The following is a 23,113-nucleotide window of genomic DNA, read 5'->3' as shown; positions in this document are numbered from 1 at the left end:
TAAAAACTCATTACAGCTCTAATTAGAGCCAATATAATGCTACCTGGATTCATTCCCCAATAAGCTCATAAAATGTCGCACCTATTATATTTCTTTCCATGTTCTAATGTGAAGAATATTGCACCACTCACGCCCTGAACCAGGTTATATGACCCACATCTACCCGCTCTCCTCTCCTTCCAGCAGCTTCCCACGCACGGCAATCGCAACGGCCAGGGCCATCTCCACACTCGGCAAGTCCCGATATTCCTTCAGCGCATGGCCAAGCAACTCTTTGGCTCCACTGAGGGCTCTGCAGAGCTCGTCCCCTTTGCCTCTGGCTTCACTGAGGGTGAGGTCTCCTTTCTGTCCTGCCTCACACTGCTCGGTAGAAGGCAGAGTGCTCCGAGTCCCACCAGCCCGAGCTGGTCTTGCGCTGAACTGGAGAGGCCAGCAATCCCAGAGCGTGCCTCACGACCCCCCGTTACCCGGACTGAGTGATGGAGACTCAGCGGGATGGGCTCGGGCTTTTGCCATCTCGCTTTGAACTCCACTCTTTGCAAGCCAAAAAATGATCGGAAAATGCAGGCAGGTTCTCGGGAGCACCTAAGCAGGGCCCACAGGAGGGTCCTGGGGGCAAGTTCTGTATTAGCACAGACCCCACATGTCCTCCTCTGAAGAAAACCAGAACTTGAAAAAAAAAATTTATTCTGTATTTTTTATCCTCTATGTCCAAAAAGACAACAGGTCTACCATAAAGTATTGAAGAGTTATCATTCCTTGATCACACCGAGGCTCTTTCACAAGTAAATTCACTCATTTTAAGCAAAACAGGCCCCGTTGCTGCAAATACGGATCTGCTTTTCCACCAGAGCCAGCAGCTAGCGCCGTGCCCCGTGGAGCAAATGGAGGGGAGCCCCACCGCGGGGCTGCTACGATCTTTCATTCAAGCGTGATGTCCTTGAGCAATTAACATGACTCGCTTTTTCATGAGCACAGCAGATGGGAAAGATAAACTCCAGCACCTCCGTGTTACAGCCTGGCCCCTCTCCAGGGAGAACTCAGGGAACTTATAAAAAGCCTGTGGTTTTCTGCAGGTTAAAGCCTGCATCTTTGGCTTCCTGGGTTTCAACACACTGGAGATCTTCACCCTCTCTGCCATCCTCCCAGGGAAGTCCCCAGGAACACTTTGCACCATCTTGGTCGGTACCCATCCTTGGAGACTTCGCTGGGACGGGGAAGTAGGAGACGACTTCTTGGACTCTCCCATCCCGACCTATAAAATTTAGAATGAGAAATGTCATTGTTTATTCAAAAAAGAGAATAAGGCGTATTATAGCCTGGTACAAATGTCAGATTAAGAAGTCAGGCCTGTCCACTGAAAGAATATTTGGGGGAAGATAAGAAAAACGACATGAAAGTAATAGTTCAAACAAGAACTGCCGTTTCTTTCTCGTTTGTTGTGCTCGTTTAGATGATGAGGGCTCTGCAGCACGGACCGTCTCCCTGCCTGTACTTTCATCTGACGAACACCGAGACTGCACCAGGACAACGCGCGCACGACAGTACACCCAGGGTTGATTCACCTACTGGTCCGGCTCCTGCTCCTCCCAACGCCGGTGAAGAATCCAGCCAAGAATTAATCAAATTAATTTAGTTGCAATGGGATGTGATTTAGAGAGGGCTAATGACAAACCTGACTGGGCAATCTGGAGTTATAATAGCAGGTTCCAGGCTGTGTCTCATACTTTCACGCGGCTTTTTTTCATGAGTAATTTGTGTCCACATAACGTCTTCAGGCCTTCCCACCGCTCACGTATGCGGTGCGGTGCCCATGTAAGAGCCCGACTCGTCAGATAGATGGTGCTGCTTGCCCTTGTGCCAGCCAAGGGTGGAGGACAACCACCCTACGTCAACGCTTTAGCTGCCTACTGCTGACCTGTCGCTGGTGTCCTCCCCCACGGAGGCCTCCAGGGCGCCTGGCTGGGAGCTCCAGGCACCGTCAGGGCTGAGCCACTGCGTGGTGGTGATGAGTTGGCCACGTGTCCTCCTGGGGTGAGAGCAGTGCCGAGGACGGCTGCGCCACAAGGACGGGATGCCATCCAGAGGGATACCTGGACACGCTGGAAAGGGGGGCCTGGGAGAACCTCAGGAGGTTCAGCAAGGCCAAGGGCAAGGTCCTGCAGCGGGGTCGGGGCAGCCCCCGGTACCCGCACGGGCTGGGGGACGGGGGGACGGGGAGCAGCCCTGCGGAGAGGGACTCGGGGGTGCTGGGGGGGAAAGGCTGGACACGAGCCGGCAACGTGCGCTCGCAGCCCCGACCCCCAGCCGTGCCCTGGGCTGCACCCCCAGCAGCGCGGGCAGCAGGGCGAGGGAGGGGGTCCTGCCCCCCTGCCCCGCTCTGTGAGACCCCCCTGCAGCGCCGCCTCCAGCTCGGGGCTCCTCAGCACGGGACAGACACGGGGCCGTTGGAGCGGGGCCAGAGGGGGCACAGAAATGCTCCGAGGGCTGGAGCCCCTCTGCTGCGAGGCCGGGCTGGGAGAGCTGGGGTTGTGCAGCTGGGGAAGGGGAGGCTGCGGGGAGACCTTATTGCGGCCTCCCAGTGCTCAAAGGGGGGCTGTGGGAAGGGTGGGGGCGGCCTCTTTAGCAAGGCCTGCTGTGACAGGCCAAGGGGGGATGGTTTAAACTGAAGGAGGGGGGATTTAGACTGGATATAAGAAAGGTATTTTTTACTCTGAGGGTGGCAAAGCGCTGGCCCAGGTTGCCCAGAGCGGGGGTCGGTGCCCCATCCCTGGGGACATCCAAGGCCGGGTTGGCCGGGGCTCTGAGCGACCTGGTCGAGCTGGGGATGCCCCTGCTCAGGGCAGGGGGCTGGACTCGATGGCCTCTGAAGGTCCCTTCCCACCCAAACCGTTCTGTGGGTCTATGGTTCTATGACTGGCGCTAACGGCCACAGCCCAACGGCAGTGGTCAAACCACCCCAGTCCAACCGCCACATCCCAACTGTCACATCGCAACGGCCCTGATCAAACCACCCCATTCTAAAGGCTGCGTTCAATCCGCCAAGTCCAACTGCTGCATCCCAGTGTTGGGCATCCATCCATCATCATGAACACGGGCCGTGTTCGAACCGCACGGTCCGAATGCCGCAACTGCCCTGTTCAGACCACCACGTTCAAACCATCACATCCACATCACCACAGACCAACTGCCACCGTTTGTTGCCACGTCCAAGCCACAATGTCCCCACTGGTGCCTCTGCCTGCCTCGCCCCCGAGGTGCCCATCAGCTGAGGGCTGGACACGTCATCCCGCTACACTTGGGATGAGCACAGCCTTCCCACCTCATGGCCACCAGGTTGACATCGCGTGTTCCCTTCCAGTGCCACACTTCTCACGGCCGCGGCTCTCCTACCCCACAGAGAGATGGGAGTCTACAGTGGAGGAGCAAGATGGCACCTCCTAAGAGGAGAAAGAAAGTTCGTCTTCCTCCTCCTCACCTCAGCTGGGCAGTTCATGGCGCTCAGCGATGTGCGCTGTAGGACAGAACCCGTAGGCGTTGCCGTTCCTTACGGCAACAAAAAAGCCTGTTTTCCCTCCCCTGGGGACCGTTAAGTAACAAGACAACACAAAGATATCTTTTCATCTCTCTGCAGTTTATTGGCAATGAAAGAACTTGGAGGAAAGGGGTGCTGGTAGAAAGCAACCGTGCAGTAGGGTTCGCGCAACAGGAGGTTTGCAATAAGGCCATACATACATCAGGTGTGAAGGAGAAGAGGGAAAGGAACCTATAAAATATTAAAGCTGCCAAATTACTCCACCAAGAGAAGGTGGACCTGTTTCTCCCCCCTAAATCTGACTATGAGGCGTTATCACATTTCTTCTGCTTACGTGAACTACTGAACTAGCTGAAACAAGCATGTGGGTGACATGCAGGACACGCGGAAGTCGCAAGGGAAACTCGGCCGTTGAAAAAGAGACCGTAAAAGTGAAAGGAAAGAGCAGTTTTATACACGCTCCTCCTCAGCCAGCACAGCAGCCGGGGGCAGCAGCAAGAAGCGCAGCGGAAGATGCTCCCAGGAGCTCTGCAGTCCCTGGCACCCACGAGGGAGGTCTTTCATCCCTGGAGGCTGGTGGAGCTCAGAGGGGAGCCGGGCCCTGCCAACAGGCTGGTGTTTCGCTGCAAATCTCCCCTTGGGCAGGATGGCCTAAGGAGGTTGGGAGCTCTAAGGAAAACAGTTCGTTTCTTTGCTGGATACCGGCTCAGGGTGGAAGGGGCTGTGCTGCTGGCTGGAGGAAGGAGAAGATGCTTCTTTCCTTGGAAGGACTGAGGTCAGGGCTCAGTATTTTACACCTGAAGATTTGACCGTTGTGGTTGTGACACATCTCCGCACAGAGGAGGACCCACCCCCTGAGACGAAGTTGCCACCTCCAGCGCTGCACATTCTCCCACTTCCAGAGGAGAAGCCACCGCTGAGCATCCCTCCTCCCACGCCACAGGGGCCTCCAAGGATGCTTCCTCCTCCGACTGCACACACTCCTCCTCCCAGGCCACTGCTGGCTCCGAAGCCACCAGCTCTGCCTGCGGCAATGGTGGTTCTGCCTACCACGGCTGCAAGAGAAGGACAGGCTCACTGTACATCGAGTGACAACCTGGGAATCCTCACGGCGCCCAGGGAAAAAGCCATTCTGCCGAGAAGACGGAGCACAGATACTTACAGACATTGACGTTGGACGGGTTGTCTCCACAGAGCCTGTGTAGGGAAAGGAACGCAAGTTGTGGATCTCATCTAATAGAAAGCAATTAAGCTCCATGCAATTTCCCGAGGACGCCTTTTATTTCCTGTTTCATTTAACTTCAGTCAAAACCACTGAGATATATACCCTGTGGGGACCTCATTTTTGTTTTGGGGTAAAAAAAGGTTTTACCCACACATAGTAAAATCTGTCAAGAATTTAGTCAAATAGAAACAAAGCAAGAGGTGTACCTGTTCTCCTCTCCCTCCAGCAGCTTCCTGTACATGGCAATCTCAACGTCCAGGGCAATCTTGACGTTCAGCAGCTCCTGGTACTCCTTCAACAAGCGAGCCAGCTCCTCCTTGTCTTTGCTCAGGGCACACTCAAGCTCTTCCAGTTTCCGCCGGGCATCCTTGAGGGCCATCTCACCCCGCTCCTCGGCCTCGGCAATAGCTGCCTGCAGCTGCTGGTTCTGCGGGAGAAAAGAAAAGCCGATTCTCACGTCCCTTCCGCACACCCTCCACCGGAGCTGTCCTCAAGGCACAGTCTGGGTGGAAATCGGGCAGGAACCATCAATCTCCTCCAAAGGACCGGAGCTTCGAGGGCTACGTTGCCTCACACTGTCCTCAGCACAGCACCAGCTCAGCCGAGACCCAGCCCGATGGCATCCCCCAACGGGGGGCTGAGGAGCCCCTACCTGCTTCTTCACGTTCTCAATCTCAGCCCGCAGCCTCTGGACGTTCCTGGTCAGCTCTTGGATCTCTATCTTGGTGTTGCGGAGGCTGTCCCCGTGCCTTCCAGCAGTGTTCTGCAGCTCTTCGTACTGACGGCGTGGGGGCAAAGCAACCCATGAGTGAGGCAACCTACCAAGACCTCAGGCGATTCCCCTGCTCTGTGCGAGGGAGGCAGCCGGCGGCAGAGACTGTCCCAGGTGCCTTGGCCGCTTCCCGACTCACCCGGCTCTGGTACCACGCCTCAGCTTCAGCCCGGCTGCTCTGAGCGATCTGCTCGTACTGACGCCTGACCTCCTCGATGATGCTGTCCAGGTCCAGGTGGCGGTTGTTGTCCATGGACACCACCACAGACAGGTCCCGGCTGATCGTCTGCATCTGGGCCAGTTCCTACAACCGAGACATGAGTTAGCCTGACCATCTGAGGAGGGAAGAAAAGAGCAGCAGCTCCAGGCAGCCTCTCCAGCCCAAAGCCACACGGACCCCCAGCCCAACCTCAGTGTCTGTGGCCACCACGCTCCTCACTGCACCTCCAGCCAGCCCTGGGGAAGGGAGGGCTCTTACCTCCTCGTAGATGCACCTCAGGAAGTTGATTTCGTCAGTCAGAGCTCCCACCTTGGCTTCCAGCTCCACCTTAGTCATGTAGGCACAGTCCACATCCTGCAAGAAGGATCACACCGGTAGGCAACGGCTTCCTCCCACCCCAGAAGTGCTGCTGGCAGCCAATGCCTCCCGTCAGAACCGCCGGCTTGGTGCCACCTCCTTCCAACGTCTTTGCATCTGGCCCCCCGCACCCCCTCTCTCCCGGTGCCCCTGTGACTCACCTTCTTGAGCACCACAAACTCGTTCTCAGCAGCGGTGCGCCTGTTGATCTCTTCCTCATACCTGTGGAAGGGGACAAGACAGCCCGAGGCTCTTGGACGGCTCATCAGCGCACCAGTGGAACCCCTCTTCCCCCCAGGGCACCCTCGGTCCCGTTTCTGGACGGGGAAGACAGGCTGGGCTCTCCAAGCTGTCTTAGGGCCCCGTCTTGGTGCTCACCTCTTCCCTAGCCCGGCACCGCACTTACTTGGTTTTGTACTCCTCCACGTATTGCCGCATGTTCTGCAGCTCCGACTCCAGCTGCCCCCTCTGTGCCAGGAGAGACTCCAGCCGCCTCCTCAGGTTCTGGATGTAATTCTCAAAGATGGCATCGAGGTTCTTCCTTGGCCCCGAAGGCCCTTGTTGTTGGAGGAGCTCCCACTTGGTGGAGAGGACCTTGTTCTGTTGCTCCAGGAAGCGGACCTGAAAGCCCACAAAGGGGCGCGTGAGCCATTCACTCGGGGGACACCCCGCTGCTCAAACCTCCTGCTTGTTTGGGAGGCCAAGGGCATCATTTCCACAGCCCCAACAGGACCATGGCTAGTTGAAAGCCAGTTTTCACGAGAAAGATGCCTCCATTCTTTCCGCTCTTTTTTCAATTATCCTTAAATTTCTCCTCTTTTCTTTCTGCTACATTTCTGATCTTTTTTTGTTACCGGTTGGAATTATTATATTCCAGATTTACAGATTAATGTAATTTCCAATTACAAATTTTGACCCACATTAGTTTTCAGAAGCATCAGCTCATTTTTTACCTCCCAGTGAATGAAATCCCACAAGTGTCCATATTGGAGAACATTCCTCTCATCAGATACAAAAAGCATTCAATGAGTATGTCCTATATTCAAAAATCTATGAAGCACATTTATAACCGATGTTGTCCCAGTGCGGACAGTCTAAAGAATACTCATCTGTACTTGACCTGAAATAAGGAACAGCCAGGAATTAACTGATAGCTCATTCCTACATTCTAAGTTCCTCCAGAAGAAACCACCCTTGAAAAAGCAGAGATTTAAAGAGCCGCTTGGGATGACGAGTATGTGATGATCGCTTTGGCCTGACTGCACAGAGCGCACCAGAGAGAAACGCTGAGGGGGAATTTGGATCAACCAAAACTAGAGAAAGTCCTTTGCTTCCTCTGCAGATGTAAATTTTCTGCATTTCCTTAGGAGGACTCAATGAAAACCCTACCAGCCCTCCAGACCTGCCAACTCTGAGCTGAGAGGACAATATTTCCCTCTCCACAGCACAGGAAAGTTCCTCAGACCCCCATTCCCAAGCACGCGCCGTTCCGGCCTCTCACCTTGTCAATGAAGGAGGCAAACTGATTGTTAAGAGTCTTGATCTGCTCCTTCTCCTGGCACTTCACTTGTTGGATCTGCGGATCAATGTCAACATGGACCGGCCGCAGGAGCGTTGGGTCAACCTGCACCGGCTGGATGCCTCCGGGGAACCCAGGACCACCTCTCACAGGGCCACCAAAGCTGCCTATTCCTCCACCAATGACACCTCCTCCAATGCTGCCAAATCCTCCTCCATAGCCTCCACCAAAGCCTCCAATTCTACATCCGTATCCACCGCCATAAGAGCCACCCATGGAAATTCTTCCGCTGCCACCCAGGTTATGGAGGCTCCTGCTGCTAAAACCTCCACAACGTCCGCTGCCTCCAATTCCCCTGGATGTGGAGAACGAGCTATAGCTGATCCTGCTTCTGCCCCCACTTCCTCCAAAGCCACCACCGACGGCAGAGCAAGAGCTGTATCCCCTTTTGCTTCCGCCTCCAAAGCTTCTGCAGATTGACTGCCGAGACATGGCTGTTGCTTTCAAGCAGAGTTGAGGCGAGCAGAAAGACCAACGGGGCTGAGCTGCTGAGGGGTGAATGCAGAGAGAAGTCTGCACAGTCTTCTCTGGCTCCCCGGCTCCAGGCATTCCCTTTTATCCGCTCCTGGAGGTGGGCTGGGTCTACAAGGGCGTAAAGAGGAAACAAATTTACTGTCTTCATCAGCTTGGTGTGGTTAACAGATTTTTGCCAAATTGTTGACTCCACCCAGAAATACGCTTTGCAGTGCAGGAGAGAATCAAAGAGCAAGAGCATTGGAACAGGTCTCAGTGAGTAAGTGGACTCTCCTATCTTTATGGCATCTGGAAAAATATGTTTTACGGTGATGTAGTCATGTTCTTCCCTCCTCCCACCTTTCTATCTCTTCTTAATGATTTCGCAGTTTGTCTGAATCCGGACCGTTCGCACTGACACTCGGCGTCAGGCAAGCATTTTGGTGAAAACCGACCTGAATGAGACTTTCACAATCGCCCCAAGCACACCCCAAACCTCCTTCTTAAGTGGAAAATTACCGAGGGCTTTCCAAGAGGCAGTTTCCCAGTGCAGAGCAAAAATACCACACATTAACATTTAACGACAGTCAGCATTTCTTCTTTATCCGGAAAGGAGGTGCTTTGTTCCTTTCCTAAGAGCATCACTTGGGATGGGAGTGCCTTCTTCTAGGGCACAGTCCTGCAAAATGTGTCTCCCAGAGTCTGAGGTAGCAGGTACTGAGGCTCTGAGCACCCGAGCGGGTGGCCCAGCTCCTTCCTTGTGCTTTTGAGATGGCCACGGGCACTGCCAAACCTGCAGAGGACTGAGAGGACGCTTCGGGCACTAGACGTGGGAACGACGGCTGGAGACAGGCCAGCAGCAGGGAAATGCATGCAGGGATAACAGTGACTTGTTAAAATAATGGCTTTTTCACCTAAATTGGTAAGCAAATGACCAGGCTGAGTTCATCGTACTTGGTCATTCTGAAATAAGGGCAACTAAAAGGTAGAAGAAGCTCCGATGCTTTCTTAAGTACTAACAGTTAAAATATTGTTGAATATGAAGTGTGCTTTGAGAGGTATGGTGTCTTTGCCCACATCTTTGACCGCAGTAAATTTCGGGTGGGGGCAAGAAGGGGCGCTGAAAAAATTCATTTTAGAGAACTGTGTTTTTAAGACAACAGCTGCTGCTTCAAACTAGAAAACAATAATGTTTCGTGCAGAAGCTATCTGGCTATGAAGAAGGAAATGCACCAGAGAGACACTGTGCAGATATCTTCTGGGTCTCGTTAATCAAATACACATTTTAGTTACGTGTATGAAATTTAAGGAAAAAAATATTTTATTAGTGCTTATTCCTGAAATTCATCAATAAATGTCAAGGGAAATATATTTAAAAACCTTGTAAGCATTTCAGCAGTCCAACATAACACTGCCCTTAAGCATCCAAAGTGGAATGCACGTGTGTTTGAATTTTCACAATCACCCATGCGACTTGTGCAACTACGTGTTGTTTCAAAGTATCACCGATAGCAGCCTTCACCCACCGACACCTCAAACCAGCCCAGAGAAACCTTTTCAAAAGCCATGAGAGGAGTCAGAAACATAAATGTCATTGACTGTCCCTCCAACGGAGGCTGCGCGACACCACAGTCTCTTCACAGCACAGGGTGTGGGGGACTGGAGAGCATTACCCTTGAGGGACACAAGTCATGGTTGGCCAAGGATTATCCTACCCTTGAGGGACTCATGTTATGGTTGGCCAAGGGTCATCCTACCCTTAAGGGACTCAAGTCAAGTTTGGCCAAGGACCATCCTACCCTTGAGGGACTCAAGTCAAGTTTGGCCAAGGGCTACCCTACTCTTGATGGACTCAAGCCATGGTTGACCAAGGGTCATCCTACCCTTGAGGGACACAAGTCATGGTTGGCCAAGGGTTATCCTACCCTTGAGGGACACAAGTCATGGATGGCCAAGGGTCATCCTACCCTTGAGGGTCTCAAGTCAAGTTTGGCCAAGGACCATCCTACCCTTGAGGGACTCAAGTCAAGTTTGGCCAAGGGCTACCCTACTCTTGATGGACTCAAGCCATGGTTGGCCAAGGGTCATCCTACCCTTGAGGGACTCAAGCCATGGTTGGCCAAGGGTCATCCTACCCTTGCGGGACTCAAGCCATGGTTGGCCAAGGGTCATCCTACCCTTGAGGGACTCAAGTCATGGTTGGCTAAGGCTTAGCCAGGTGTGTGTGGCCTGACCTCTGCGACAGGCTGCAGATGGAGGTCGGGCAGCCGTCCCTACAGCATGGAGGGGACACCTTGCCTTTCAAAAGCAGCTTGAACAAAGAGGGTCTTATTTCTCGGCTGTCATCTCCAAGACAGAGTTAAGAGCTGCAGGCCAGCCCGCGCTCCAGTGCGCTGGCTCGTGACGGCAGTCCCAGGGAGGTGTAGGGCAGCTCGATTTTTGGTTAGAGAAAACAGGGCGTCCCTTCTCACGGCCGCCCTCCCTGCAATTGCCAAACGCAGGTAGCTGCCCTTCTTGGTAGGAGCGTGACTTGGTTGTAACATCCCACACGGCGGCTCCACAACAGGGGGAAGATCTGTTAAGTCAGCCGAATGCCTGGATGCTGACCGCATCCAGCGCATACAGATAAGACGCCCAGATTGAGTCACTCTGACGTCTTCAGACAAGATGTGAAGATTATGCCAAACCTGGAGTCACTTCAGCCTCCTCCAGAAAAGATTTAATACCAAGCCTAGGCTCCAGCCATTCCTTCAGATCTCTTACGCAAGGCGCTGTGCACAGCAAAACTCATCAACAGCTGGCAAAATGTAAGCTCTGCAGAAAATGTAGACGGAGTCCGAGCCAGGCTGCAGCTTCGGATCTCGCAGCAGAGAGATTCTGGCAGACTCGCGCAGGATGGCGCAATGAGTCATCACAACCAAGGCTCACAACGCTGTGTTTCAGATTTAAAAGCTGAGGAGAAACAGACTCTTAAAACTGAGAACAGAAACAGGTGATTCTCGCTCCAAGCCAAACCCCAAAGTGCTCCTGGCACAGCCCCAGCTTCTCAGAGGCACTGCCTTCTCGTCGACTTCTCTTTGGCCAAACCCAGCCGCCTTCCCCAGCTCTAGCACGCCCCTGCGGGGCTGCAACGCGTGGAGGGGGTCCTCTGGCGAGAGCCCCGCGAGCATTCCCCGTTGCCTTGCCCGCGCCTCTGCCCAGGCCTGCAGCCTCCTGACCTGCTGCGGGGACACCGGCAGCTCGCAGCAGGTTGTTGTGGGACTCCTGAACCACTGCTGGAAGCGGTTTCTGTCTCTTTGATCTCTTCCTGCGGTGCGGCAACCGAAGCACAGATCAAACACGCCAGCGTTCCCCTCCCATGCCCCCTCCTCCAGCTGCGCCAGGTCTCTCCCGCTTGCTCTCAGCGTAAAGAGGCGGCACTGGGGGGTCTTGTCCGACTGCCATGGAGCTGGTGGGTACGTGAGCCCGGGCCCCTGGGGAGTGTCACGCCTTCCCAACCCTTCGTGTTCCCACTGCTGGTCAGAGAAGGGGAGGATGAGGTAGGGTTTCCCAAGGACTCCTGGCGCTCGGAGGGTGCCGAGCTGTGCAGCCTGCCTGGCCACAGCCTACGGGTGCCCCGGGGGTAGGTGCTTGGCCAACGTCCATGCCCATGCTTACAGGCGGCTGCGAAGCCGCCCTCCCACCTGCCCACAGGACTCCTGCCATTGCCGCCTTCCCCTGCCACGTAGCGAAGTCCACTCCGAGGTAGGAAACTCAGATTAGCTGACAACAGCCGACTGATCTGATGTCTGCTCCCTCCCCGCCGCTGCCGATTGCCATCATCAATCAGTGTGGTTGGGTCTCTACCGGTTTCACAGGCAGCGCTCCTGCACAAACCCCAGCACTCTCTGTGATTTCAGCATGTCCTGTACACACCTTCTTCCTGCTTTGAAATCTGAAATCAAAGACAGAGGTTAATATAACCTAATTCTGAGAGAAATTCGGCAATTTCTGTATCAGAGACTACTCTGGTAACATGTGACACGAGCAACAGGGTACTGAGAAAGGCAGGCTTACCAGCGGGTGAGCAGGATCGGGTCAGAGACCACCTGTGCAAACTGGGTCCTCGCCAATCCACGGGCCCCGATGGCATGCACCCACGGGTGCTGAGGGAGCTGGCGGAGGGATTCTGGCCGAGCCCCTGTGCATCATCTTTGAAAGGCCGTGGGGGACAGGAGAGGTGCCCGAGGGCTGGAGAACAGCAAATGTCACTCCAGCCCTGAAAAAGGGCAGGAAGGAGGAGCTGGGGAACTCTAGGCCAGGCAGCCTCACCTCCGTCCCTGGAGAGGGGATGGAGCACTTCATCCTGGAGGCCATCTCCAGGCACGTAGGGGACAAGAAGGTTATCGGGAAGAGTCAGCATGGACGCACCAAGGGAAGCTCATGCTTGACCAACCCGACAGCCTTCTCTGATGGCGTGACTGGCTGGGTGGACGACGGGAGAGCAGTGGGTGTTGTCTGTCTTGACTTCAGTAAGGCATTCGACGCTGTCTCCCGCAGCATCCTCACAGGCAAGCTAAGGCAGTGGGGGTTGGAGGAGGGGACAGTGAGGTGGCCAGAGCCCCGGCTCAACAACAGATCATCAGAGGGTCGTGATCAGTGGAGCAGAGCCTGGCTGGAGGCCTGTCACTAGTGGTGTTCCCCAGGGGTCTGTGCTGGGCCCAGTCCTGGCCAACATATCCATCAGTGACCTGGATGATGGGATCGAGCGTCCCCTCAGCAAGTTCCCTGACATTCCCAAGCTGGGAGGAGCGGCCGATGCACCAGAGGGCCGTGCTGCCACCCAGCGAGACCTGGCCAGGCTGGAGAGCTGGGCCCAGGGGACCTGATGAAATTCAACACGAGCACGTACAGGGTCCTGCCCCGGGGGAGGAAGAACCCCCCGCACCGGCACAGGCTGGGGGCTGAACTGCTGGGGAGCGGCTCTGTTGAGAAGGCCCTGGGGGTGCTGGGGGACAAGAAGGTGACCCTGAGCCAGCACCGTGCCCTTGGGGCCAGGAAGGCCAATGGTACCCAAGGATGCATGAAAAGGCGTGTGGAGCATCTCCCTTGGGAGGAAAGGCTGAGAGACCTGGGTCTGTTCAGCCGCAGAAGAGGACGCTGAGGGGGGATCCCATCAGTACCTATAAATATCTGAAGGGCGGGTGTCAGGGGGATGGGGCCGGGCTCTTTTCGGTGGTGCCCAACAACAGGCCAAGGGGCAACGGGCACAAGTGGGAACACGGGAAGTTCCGCCTCAGTATGAGGACAAACCCCTTCCCTGTGCGGGTGCCAGAGCAGGGGCACAGGCTGCCCAGAGGGGCTGTGGAGTCCCTTCCCTGGAGACATCCACGCCCCGCCTGGACGCGGTCCTGTGCCCCTGCTCTGGCTGTGCCTGCTCAAGCAGGGGGTGGGACGGGGTGGGCTCCCGAGGGCCCTGCCAGCCCCCACCAGGCTGGGATTCCGAGTGCCTTAGGTTCCATAAAGGCTGAGCCCTGATTATTGGCACTGGGTCACCTGCAGCCTCCTCAGTGATTCGGATGGTGCCAGACCCCTCTGTCCTGGAGCTCTCAGGACACAGCAAATGAAGACATCTGCTGTTGAAATGACTATACATGAATCCAAGGATGGGGCTATATCAGGGCCTGCCCAAAAATTTAACAACCTCCACAGTTCCTCCGGTTTCGGTCCCAAGGGCTCCTGCCCGTGCACATTTACTGCATATTGAGGAATGGAGCATCCAGAGCCTCACCATCGCGTTGTGCTACAGGCACGCAGTGGCTGAGGGGAGTCAGGGGCATCACCCGTGCTCGGGCACGTCCCTACCTCCACCCGCGCGCCCGGTCCCTTCCCGCCAAGCTCAGGCACGGCTCGGTGAGCAGCACAACCCCCGCCTGCCCACCAGGTCGCTCCCCCAGCGGCTAAAACCACCCTGCCTAGAGGTGGCTCCCAAAGCAGCGACACAAAGACGTGGTGAATGTTCTCTGCGGTTTATTGAGCACGGCAACATCCCGAGGCAGTAGGGCATACCACGAAGAGAAGAGGAAGGGAGGCGGGGACAGCACACCTTGTTCCATGTCACAGGGGGCCTGGCACTGCAGAGCGAGCTTTGTTCTCCTTAGAAGAAGTCCGCGTGTGCCTGAGCTGTTACCGGCTGTCACGGAGGGCAGGGGCACGCGGAAGCGGAAGCCGCGGCTCCAGAGGCAGCGCCAGCTTGCGGCACAGCCGGGGCTACCGGGTGAGCAGCGCTGCCCTGGTGCTCCGCCCCGGGGCAATCAATCCCTCCGGCCAGCGGCCGAGAAGATGGACGCTCCTCCCGGCTCGGCCAAGGGACGGGTCCCGCTTGCCCTGCTCCTACCCTGACCCCGACCGCTAGTGAATGGAAGCAGCAGGAGGCACTGCATGCAGAAGCACCCCAGGGATACGGCCGTCGAGGAAGAGGGGAGACGAGGCCAGAAGAAGAGAGAGGAGTTTTATACACATTTGCCGCGAGGCAGCCAGAAATGTACAACCCAGCAAGAAAGGCAGAGCGTTTCCCTCCTGTAAACCAGCTCTCCGTGCTGGGTGGCCGCAGGTCAGGCTTTTCTTATTGCAGCCCTGGGCTCGGGGCGAACGGGCAGCTCGCCAGGGCTGCTGGCGGGGCGTGGCGTTGCCACGAGGCGCCCTTGGAGGGCCGGGGCCGGGTAGACGAGCCGGTACATGGTGGGCCGTGGGGGACACAGTTTGTTTCATTGCAGGACACCGGGGCTGGACTTAAGGAGGCTGGGCTGCTGCCGGGAGAAGATAGGAGATGCTTCTTTCCTTTCTCAAGCTGGCTCTGGGGCTCAGAACCTCACTCCCGAAGATTTGACGGAGGTGGTCGTGACGCATCTCCGTACGGAGGACGATCCCCCACCGGAGCCGAAGCTGCCGCCTCCAGAGCCACAGATCCTTCCGCTTCCAGAAGAGAAGCCGCCGCTGTACATTCCTCCTCCCATCCCACAGCTGCCGCCCATGCTGCCACCTCCAAAGCCTCCTCCTGCTCCACACATGCCTCCTCCCATTCCGCCGCCCATGCCGCCGCTGCTGCCGAAGCCTCCGCCCATGCCGCTGCCGCCGCCGAAGCCTCCGCCCATGCCGCTGCCGCCGCCGAAGCCTCCGCCCATGCCTCCTCGGCCTCCAGTGATGGAGGTCCTGCCTACCACAGCTGGAAGAGAGGCACAGGTCACGCACGCTGTCCGCGGGCAAGCTGTGCCTCCGGAAAGACACAGTCTGCTGCTACTTCACGAGGGAACAGGTGCGGATACTTACAGACGTTGACGTTGGACATGCCGTCGTTGCACAGCCTGTGAGGGAAGTTAGGAGCAGTTGATCCAGCAAGCAGTGCACATTTCCACAGCTGAGAATTTCCCTTTTTTTTACACGGTATATTTCCCCTTATCTTTCTGAATTTCCCAATGATTTTTTAAGGTAACGAACAACCTTGAACTTAACAGTTGTATAAGATACATGGAAAACATACTTAAGGCTTAAGAATTACAGCATGAGTGATATAATTTTCATCTTCAGAGTGCATGCAAAGATTTTACCCACACATTGTAAAATCTGTCAAGAATTTAGTCAAATAGAAACAAAGCAAGAGGTGTACCTGTTCTCCTCTCCCTCCAGCAGCTTCCTGTACATGGCAATCTCAACGTCCAGGGCAATCTTGACGTTCAGCAGCTCCTGGTACTCCTTCAACAAGCGAGCCAGCTCCTCCTTGTCTTTGCTCAGGGCACACTCAAGCTCTTCCAGTTTCCGCCGGGCATCCTTGAGGGCCATCTCACCCCGCTCCTCGGCCTCGGCAATAGCTGCCTGCAGCTGCTGGTTCTGCGGGAGAAAAGAAAAGCCGATTCTCACGTCCCTTCCGCACACCCTCCACCGGAGCTGTCCTCAAGGCACAGTCTGGGTGGAAATTGGGCAGGAACCATCAATCTCCTCCAAAGGACCGGAGCTTCGAGGGCTACGTTGCCTCACACTGTCCTCAGCACAGCACCAGCTCAGCCGAGACCCAGCCCGATGGCATCCCCCAACGGGGGGCTGAGGAGCCCCTACCTGCTTCTTCACGTTCTCAATCTCAGCCCGCAGCCTCTGGACGTTCCTGGTCAGCTCTTGGATCTCTATCTTGGTGTTGCGGAGGCTGTCCCCGTGCCTTCCAGCAGTGTTCTGCAGCTCTTCGTACTGACGGCGTGGGGGCAAAGCAACCCATGAGTGAGGCAACCTACCAAGACCTCAGGCGATTCCCCTGCTCTGTGCGAGGGAGGCAGCCGGCGGCAGAGACTGTCCCAGGTGCCTTGGCCGCTTCCCGACTCACCCGGCTCTGGTACCACGCCTCAGCTTCAGCCCGGCTGCTCTGAGCGATCTGCTCGTACTGACGCCTGACCTCCTCGATGATGCTGTCCAGGTCCAGGTGGCGGTTGTTGTCCATGGACACCACCACAGACAGGTCCCGGCTGATCGTCTGCATCTGGGCCAGTTCCTACAACCGAGACATGAGTTAGCCTGACCATCTGAGGAGGGAAGAAAAGAGCAGCAGCTCCAGGCAGCCTCTCCAGCCCAAAGCCACACGGACCCCCAGCCCAACCTCAGTGTCTGTGGCCACCACGCTCCTCACTGCACCTCCAGCCAGCCCTGGGGAAGGGAGGGCTCTTACCTCCTCGTAGATGCACCTCAGGAAGTTGATTTCGTCAGTCAGAGCTCCCACCTTGGCTTCCAGCTCCACCTTAGTCATGTAGGCACAGTCCACATCCTGCAAGAAGGATCACACCGGTAGGCAACGGCTTCCTCCCACCCCAGAAGTGCTGCTGGCAGCCAATGCCTCCCGTCGGAACCGCCGGCTTGGTGCCGCCTCCTTCCAACGTCTTTGCATCTGGCCCCCCGCACCCCCTCTCTCCTGGTGCCCCTGTGACTCACCTTCTTGAGCACCACAAACTCGTTCTCAGCAGCGGTGCGCCTGTTGATCTCTTCCTCATACCTGTGGAAGGGGACAAGACAGCCCGAGGCTCTTGGACGGCTCATCAGCGCACCAGTGGAACCCCTCTTCCCCCCAGGGCACCCTCGGTCCCGTTTCTGGACGGGGAAGACAGGCTGGGCTCTCCAAGCTGTCTTAGGGCCCCGTCTTGGTGCTCACCTCTTCCCTAGCCCGGCACCGCACTTACTTGGTTTTGTACTCCTCCACGTATTGCTGCATGTTCTGCAGCTCCGACTCCAGCTGCCCCCTCTGTGCCAGGAGAGACTCCAGCCGCCTCCTCAGGTTCTGGATGTAATTCTCAAAGATGGCATCGAGGTTCTTCCTTGGCCCCGAAGGCCCTTGTTGTTGGAGGAGCTCCCACTTGGTGGAGAGGACCTTGTTCTGTTGCTCCAGGAAGCGGACCTGAAAGCCCACAAAGGGGCGCGTGAGCCATTCACTCGGGGGACACCCCGCTGCTCAAACCAAGGGCATCATTTCCACATCCCAACGATGGCTCGTTCAAACACCCCCGCTCCTGAAGTGCATGACAAGCCTTGTTAAATTTTGAGTCATCCCGAAGACTGCGGGATAAAAAGATGTTGCCAACAGAAAACAGCATTCCCATTTTCCATCGCATCGCTTTTGGATGTTGCAATCGTCTTTGCAGTAGGGAAGTCAAGAGAATTATTTTTTTCATCTAACTGCACAGAACTTCTCTTACAAGACAGTCTGTGTTGCTTTGCTTTCCATTTTAACCAAAAATAATCAAAGATATTTAACTCTCTTAAGTTTATCGAATCAGCTCCTTGAAAAGCGAGTTTCATCAAAGGAGAAAAGCACATAGTGAGAACTCTTAGGACAAGTAAGCAGATGGTGATGACTTTACCCTGAATCACTAGAAATTAGGGTGAAGCGATGACTAGGCAAGAGAATCTACAGAATGTCCTGCAGAGGTTCTCTTTAATCTTCCATTCGCAAGAAAATCTTGTCTATTGTTCTGTATTGCTTAATTAGACCTTAATAATAACTTGCTACTCAGGCACCGGTCTTGCAAACATTAACAAGTACTTGTTGGTAAGAAAAAGATTTCCCTTTCACACCACAGGAAAGTCGCTTCAAACGCCCGCTTCCACACAGACACGGTCCTGAATTCTCACCTTGTCAATGAAGGAGGCAAACTGGTTGTTAAGAGTCTTGATCTGCTCCTTCTCCTGGTTTTTCACTTGCTGGATTTGGGGATCAATCTCAACATGGACCGGCCGCAGGAGGCTTGGGTCAACTTGCACCGGTTGGATGCCTCCAGGGAAGCCAGGGCCACCAAAGCCCCCCATTCCTCCACCAACCATTCCAGCACCACCCATTCCACCACTTCCCATTCCTCCGCCGTAGCCGCCCATTCCTCCACCACCACCCATTCCTCCGCCAAAGCCGCCCATTCCTCCACCACCACCCATTCCACCGCCAAAGCCACCCATTCCTCCACCGAAGCCACCCATTCCTCCATAGCCTCCACCGAAGCCTCCCATTCTGCCACCGTATCCTCCACCGCCGTAGCATCCGCCCACGGTAATTCTTCTGCTGCCACCCATGTTATGGAGGCTCTTGCTGCTGTACCCTCCACAATGTCCACCTCCTCCACCTCCCCTGGATGAGGAGTAGGAACTGTAGCTGATCCTGCCTCTGCTGCCGCCGCCTCCGAAGCCACCACCGATGGCAGAGCAAGAGCTGTAGCCCCTTCTACTCCCGCCTCCAAAGCTTCTGCAGACAGACTGCCGAGACATGGCTGTTGCTTCCAAGCAGAGTCAAAGTCAAGAGGAGCAGAAAGACCAACGGGGCTGAGCTGCTGAGGGGTGAATGCAGAGAGAAGTCTGCACAGCCTTCTCTGCCTCCCCGGCTCCAGGCACTCCCTTTTATCCGCTCCTGGAGGTGGGCTGGGACGGGTTGGGCGTGAAGGTGGAAACCAATTCATTATTTTCATCAGCATGGTGTTGTTGACAGATTCTCAGTTGAGCTTTACCATATTTGGGCCTGCCTATAAACACACCCTGCAATATAGGAGCGAATAAAAGAACAAGAACATGGAAACAGGTCTCAATGACTAAGTGGGCTCTCATTCCTTTATGACATCTTGGAAATCAATTTTTAAGATAATGCACTTTTCTGCAGCCCCTCATTGGGTTTCCAGCCTTCCCTGGTGATGCCCGATAATTCCAGATTGTTCCCATCAAAGCCCCACTGCAGGAGAAGTTTTGATGACACCCCAGCTATAACTTAGCTTTCACAATTCCTTAAACACACCCTAAATCCCCTTTTTATGTGTAAAATTGCCTTTGGCGTTTTAGAAGTTTCCCAATCTTGAACGAGAACTCATGACACCAAAATTTGAAGAGACTCAGCATATTCTCCTGCTAGAAAGGAATTACACCTCCTCGGAGCGCACGTGGTGCCGCTTGGAATGGGAGTGTCTCTTCCCCATGGATTAAATTCCCTCCAAGTGTATCTCCCCAAATCTGTGACGACTGACTGGGACCTTGGATGATGCTGGAGCGGAGCGAGCGGGACACCTTGAACCATCACGCTCCTCTGTGCTCTTCCGAGGGCGACGGGGAATGACGACCTGTGGAGGAACGAAGGGACCCGTCGGTGCTGCTGCGGTGACGGACAGCCAAGCACCACAGAAGCGGAATGACAGACGGACAGTTCGAGGTGGCAAGGGGCTCCTACTGCTCAGGTGAATGTTGCTGGCCTCTTCTTCCCCTGGTTCATGCCAAAGATGAGAAAACTGAAGCGGAAAACCACGTGGGGAAATGGAGCTATTACAACTTCTCAGGCACAGTATCTCCTCTTGATTTCAAATACTCTGTTGGGGAAGGAACGTGTCTTAGAAATGTAGCCTGTAGGATGTCTCTGAAATAAAGAAAGCCATTTTTGGATTGCATGCAACTGAAATTCTAAATAATTAATCATAAGGTTCCAGATTATGAAAAAAATATACAATGATACTGATGTGCAGGGTGCTGAAGAAGTGGAGCAGAGGTGCTGGTTGAGAGGTACTGGGGTCTGTAAATCCTATTCAAAAGGCATTCTGAAGGTATTGCCTGCCTGGACATTGTCTCTCAAATATATGTTTAAGTTAATGAGTGAAATATAAAACAACTATTCACATTTTCTGTAGATAATATCAGCAGAAATTATCAAAAAGTGACAGTGAGAATATATATTAAATATCTTCAACAGATTCAAAATAATAAGGAACATAAGGTTATTCAAAAGACCCATGTATGAACTTATACATTCATAAGAAATGTTCACAATCACCCATGCGACTTGTGCAACTACGTGTTGTTTCAAAGTATCACCGATAGCAGCCTTCACCCACCGACACCTCAAACCAGCCCAGAGAAACCTTTTCAAAAGCCATGAGAGGAGTCAGAAACATAAATGTCATTGACTGTCCCTCCAACGGAGGCTGCACGACACCACAGTCTCTTCACAGCACAGGGTGTGGGGGACTGGAGAGCATTACCCTTGAGGGACACAAGTCATGGTTGGCCAAGGATTATCCTACCCTTGAGGGACTCATGTCATGGATGGCCAAGGGTCATCCTACCCTTAAGGGACTCAAGCCATGGTTGGCCAGGGGTCATCCTACCCTTGAGGGACTCATGTCAAGTTTGGCCAAGGGTCATCCTACCCTTAAGGGACTCAAGCCATGGTTGGCCAGGGGTCATCCTACCCTTGAGGGACTCAAGTCATAGTTGGCCAAGGGTCATCCTACCCTTGAGGGACTCAAGTCATGGTTGGCCAGGGGTTATCCTACCCTTGAGAGACTCAAGTCATAGTTGGCCAAGGGTCATCCTACCCTTGAGGGTCTCAAGTCATGGTTGGCCAAGGACCATCCTACCCTTGAGGGACTCAAGTCATGGTTGGCCAAGGGTCATCCTACCCTTGAGGGTCTCAAGTCATAGTTGGCCAAGGGTCATCCTACCCTTGAGGGACTCAAGTCATGGTTGGCCAGGGGTTATCCTACCCTTGAGGGACTCAAGTCATGGTTGGCCAGGGGTCATCCTACCCTTGAGGGTCTCAAGTCATAGTTGGCCAAGGGTCATCCTACCCTTGAGGGTCTCAAGTCATGGTTGGCCAAGGGTCATCCTACCCTTGAGGGACTCAAGTCATGGTTGGCCAAGGGTCATCTTACCCTTGAGGGACACAAGTCATGGATGGCCAAGGGTCATCCTACCCTTGAGGGACTCAAGTCAAGTTTGGCCAAGGGTTACGCTACTCTTGATGGACTCAAGTCAAGTTTGGCCAAGGGTTATCCTACCCTTGAGGGACACAAGTCATGGATGGCCAAGGGTTATCCTACCCTTGAGGGACTCAAGTCAAGTTTGGCCAAGGGTCATCCTACCCTTGAGGGACTCAAGCCATGGTTGGCCAAGGGTCATCCTACCCTTGGGGGACTCAAGTCATAGTTGGCCAAGGGTCATCCTACCCTTGCGGGACTCAAGCCATGGTTGGCCAAGGGTCATCCTACCCTTGAGGGACTCAAGTCATGGTTGGCCAAGGGTTATCCTACCCTTGAGGGACTCAAGTCAAGTTTGGCCAAGGGTCATCCTACCCTTGGGGGACTCAAGTCATAGTTGGCCAAGGGTCATCCTACCCTTGAGGGACTCAAGCCATGGTTGGCCAAGGGTCATCCTACCCTTGCGGGACTCAAGCCATGGTTGGCCAAGGGTCATCCTACCCTTGAGGGACTCAAGTCATGGTTGGCTAAGGCTTAGCCAGGTGTGTGTGGCCTGACCTCTGCGACAGGCTGCAGATGGAGGACGGGCAGCCGTCCCTACAGCATGGAGGGGACACCTTGCCTTTCAAAAGCAGCTTGAACAAAGAGGGTCTTATTTCTCAGCTGTCATCTCCAAGACAGAGTTAAGAGCTGCAGGCCAGCCCGCGCTCCAGTGCACTGGCTCGTGACGGCAGTCCCAGGGAGGTGTAGGGCAGCTCGATTTTTGGTTAGAGAAAACAGGGCGTCCCTTCTCACGGCCGCCCTCCCTGCAATTGCCAAACGCAGGTAGCTGCCCTTCTTGGTAGGAGCGTGACTTGGTTGTAACATCCCACACGGCGGCTCCACAACAGGGGGAAGATCTGTTAAGTCAGCCGAATGCCTGGATGCTGACCGCATCCAGCGCATACAGATAAGACGCCCAGATTGAGTCACTCTGACGTCTTCAGACAAGATGTGAAGATTATGCCAAACCTGGAGTCACTTCAGCCTCCTCCAGAAAAGATTTAATACCAAGCCTAGGCTCCAGCCATTCCTTCAGATCTCTTACGCAAGGCGCTGTGCACAGCAAAACTCATCAACAGCTGGCAAAATGTAAGCTCTGCAGAAAATGTAGACGGAGTCCGAGCCAGGCTGCAGCTTCGGATCTCGCAGCAGAGAGATTCTGGCAGACTCGCGCAGGATGGCGCAATGAGTCATCACAACCAAGGCTCACAACGCTGTGTTTCAGATTTAAAAGCTGAGGAGAAACAGACTCTTAAAACTGAGAACAGAAACAGGTGATTCTCGCTCCAAGCCAAACCCCAAAGTGCTCCTGGCACAGCCCCAGCTTCTCAGAGGCACTGCCTTCTCGCCGACTTCTCTTTGGCCAAACCCAGCCGCCTTCCCCAGCTCTAGCACGCCCCTGCGGGGCTGCAACGCGTGGAGGGGGTCCTCTGGCGAGAGCCCCGCGAGCATTCCCCGTTGCCTTGCCCGCGCCTCTGCCCAGGCCTGCAGCCTCCTGACCTGCTGCGGGGACACCGGCAGCTCGCAGCAGGTTGTTGTGGGACTCCTGAACCACTGCTGGAAGCGGTTTCTGTCTCTTTGATCTCTTCCTGCGGTGTGGCAACCGAAGCACAGATCAAACACGCCAGCGTTCCCCTCCCATGCCCCCTCCTCCAGCTGCGCCAGGTCTCTCCCGCTTGCTCTCAGCGTAAAGAGGCGGCA

General features: G+C 54.9%; 3 protein-coding genes across 3 annotated transcripts in view; all 3 read right to left on the bottom strand.

Annotated features, from left to right (window-relative positions):
- Positions 1 to 7,660, bottom strand: part of LOC142048705 (keratin, type II cytoskeletal 6A-like) — a 111,368-nt gene extending 103,708 nt beyond the window's left edge. The window contains exon 1 of the mRNA XM_075075843.1: positions 7,611 to 7,660. The gene's annotated coding sequence lies outside the window, so the exon portion shown is untranslated. The remainder of the gene's footprint in view (positions 1 to 7,610) is intronic.
- Positions 4,319 to 9,619, bottom strand: LOC142048710 (keratin, type II cytoskeletal 6A-like). The gene is given in 11 exon segments (XM_075075847.1): positions 4,319 to 4,590; positions 4,698 to 4,732; positions 4,967 to 5,187; positions 5,413 to 5,538; positions 5,672 to 5,836; positions 6,011 to 6,106; positions 6,271 to 6,331; positions 6,516 to 6,730; positions 7,611 to 8,136; positions 8,138 to 8,270; positions 9,583 to 9,619. Coding segments are annotated over 11 exon segments (1,878 nt in total). The 5' UTR covers positions 9,611 to 9,619.
- A 4,515-nt stretch (positions 9,620 to 14,134) lies between these two features.
- Positions 14,135 to 18,908, bottom strand: LOC142048703 (keratin, type II cytoskeletal cochleal-like). The gene is made up of 10 exons (XM_075075840.1): positions 18,674 to 18,908; positions 18,285 to 18,604; positions 17,336 to 17,550; positions 17,091 to 17,151; positions 16,831 to 16,926; positions 16,492 to 16,656; positions 16,233 to 16,358; positions 15,787 to 16,007; positions 15,450 to 15,484; positions 14,135 to 15,345 (listed from the first exon to the last, which is right to left on the bottom strand). Exons 1-10 carry the CDS (start codon positions 18,906 to 18,908, stop codon positions 14,984 to 14,986), a joined length of 1,836 nt encoding a protein of 611 aa, XP_074931941.1. The 3' UTR covers positions 14,135 to 14,983.
- Positions 18,909 to 23,113: the final 4,205 nt, after the last annotated feature.

This window comes from Phalacrocorax aristotelis, chromosome 26 (genome assembly GCF_949628215.1).
Source record: "Phalacrocorax aristotelis chromosome 26, bGulAri2.1, whole genome shotgun sequence".
In the NCBI taxonomy this organism is placed as follows: Eukaryota; Metazoa; Chordata; class Aves; order Suliformes; family Phalacrocoracidae; genus Phalacrocorax; species Phalacrocorax aristotelis.
This window is presented reverse-complemented; position numbering and strand designations above follow the sequence as displayed.

Coding starts and splice junctions, on each gene's coding strand:
- LOC142048703 (XM_075075840.1), bottom strand. CDS start 18,908: ATGTCTCGGCAGTCTGTCTGCAGAAGCTTTGGAGGCGGGAGTAGAAGG. Junction 17,551..18,284: donor TTGCCTCCTTCATTGACAAG/GTGAGAATTCAG, acceptor GTGGGCTTTCAG/GTCCGCTTCCTGGAGCAACA. Junction 16,927..17,090: donor AGTTTGTGGTGCTCAAGAAG/GTGAGTCACAGG, acceptor TCCTTCTTGCAG/GATGTGGACTGTGCCTACAT.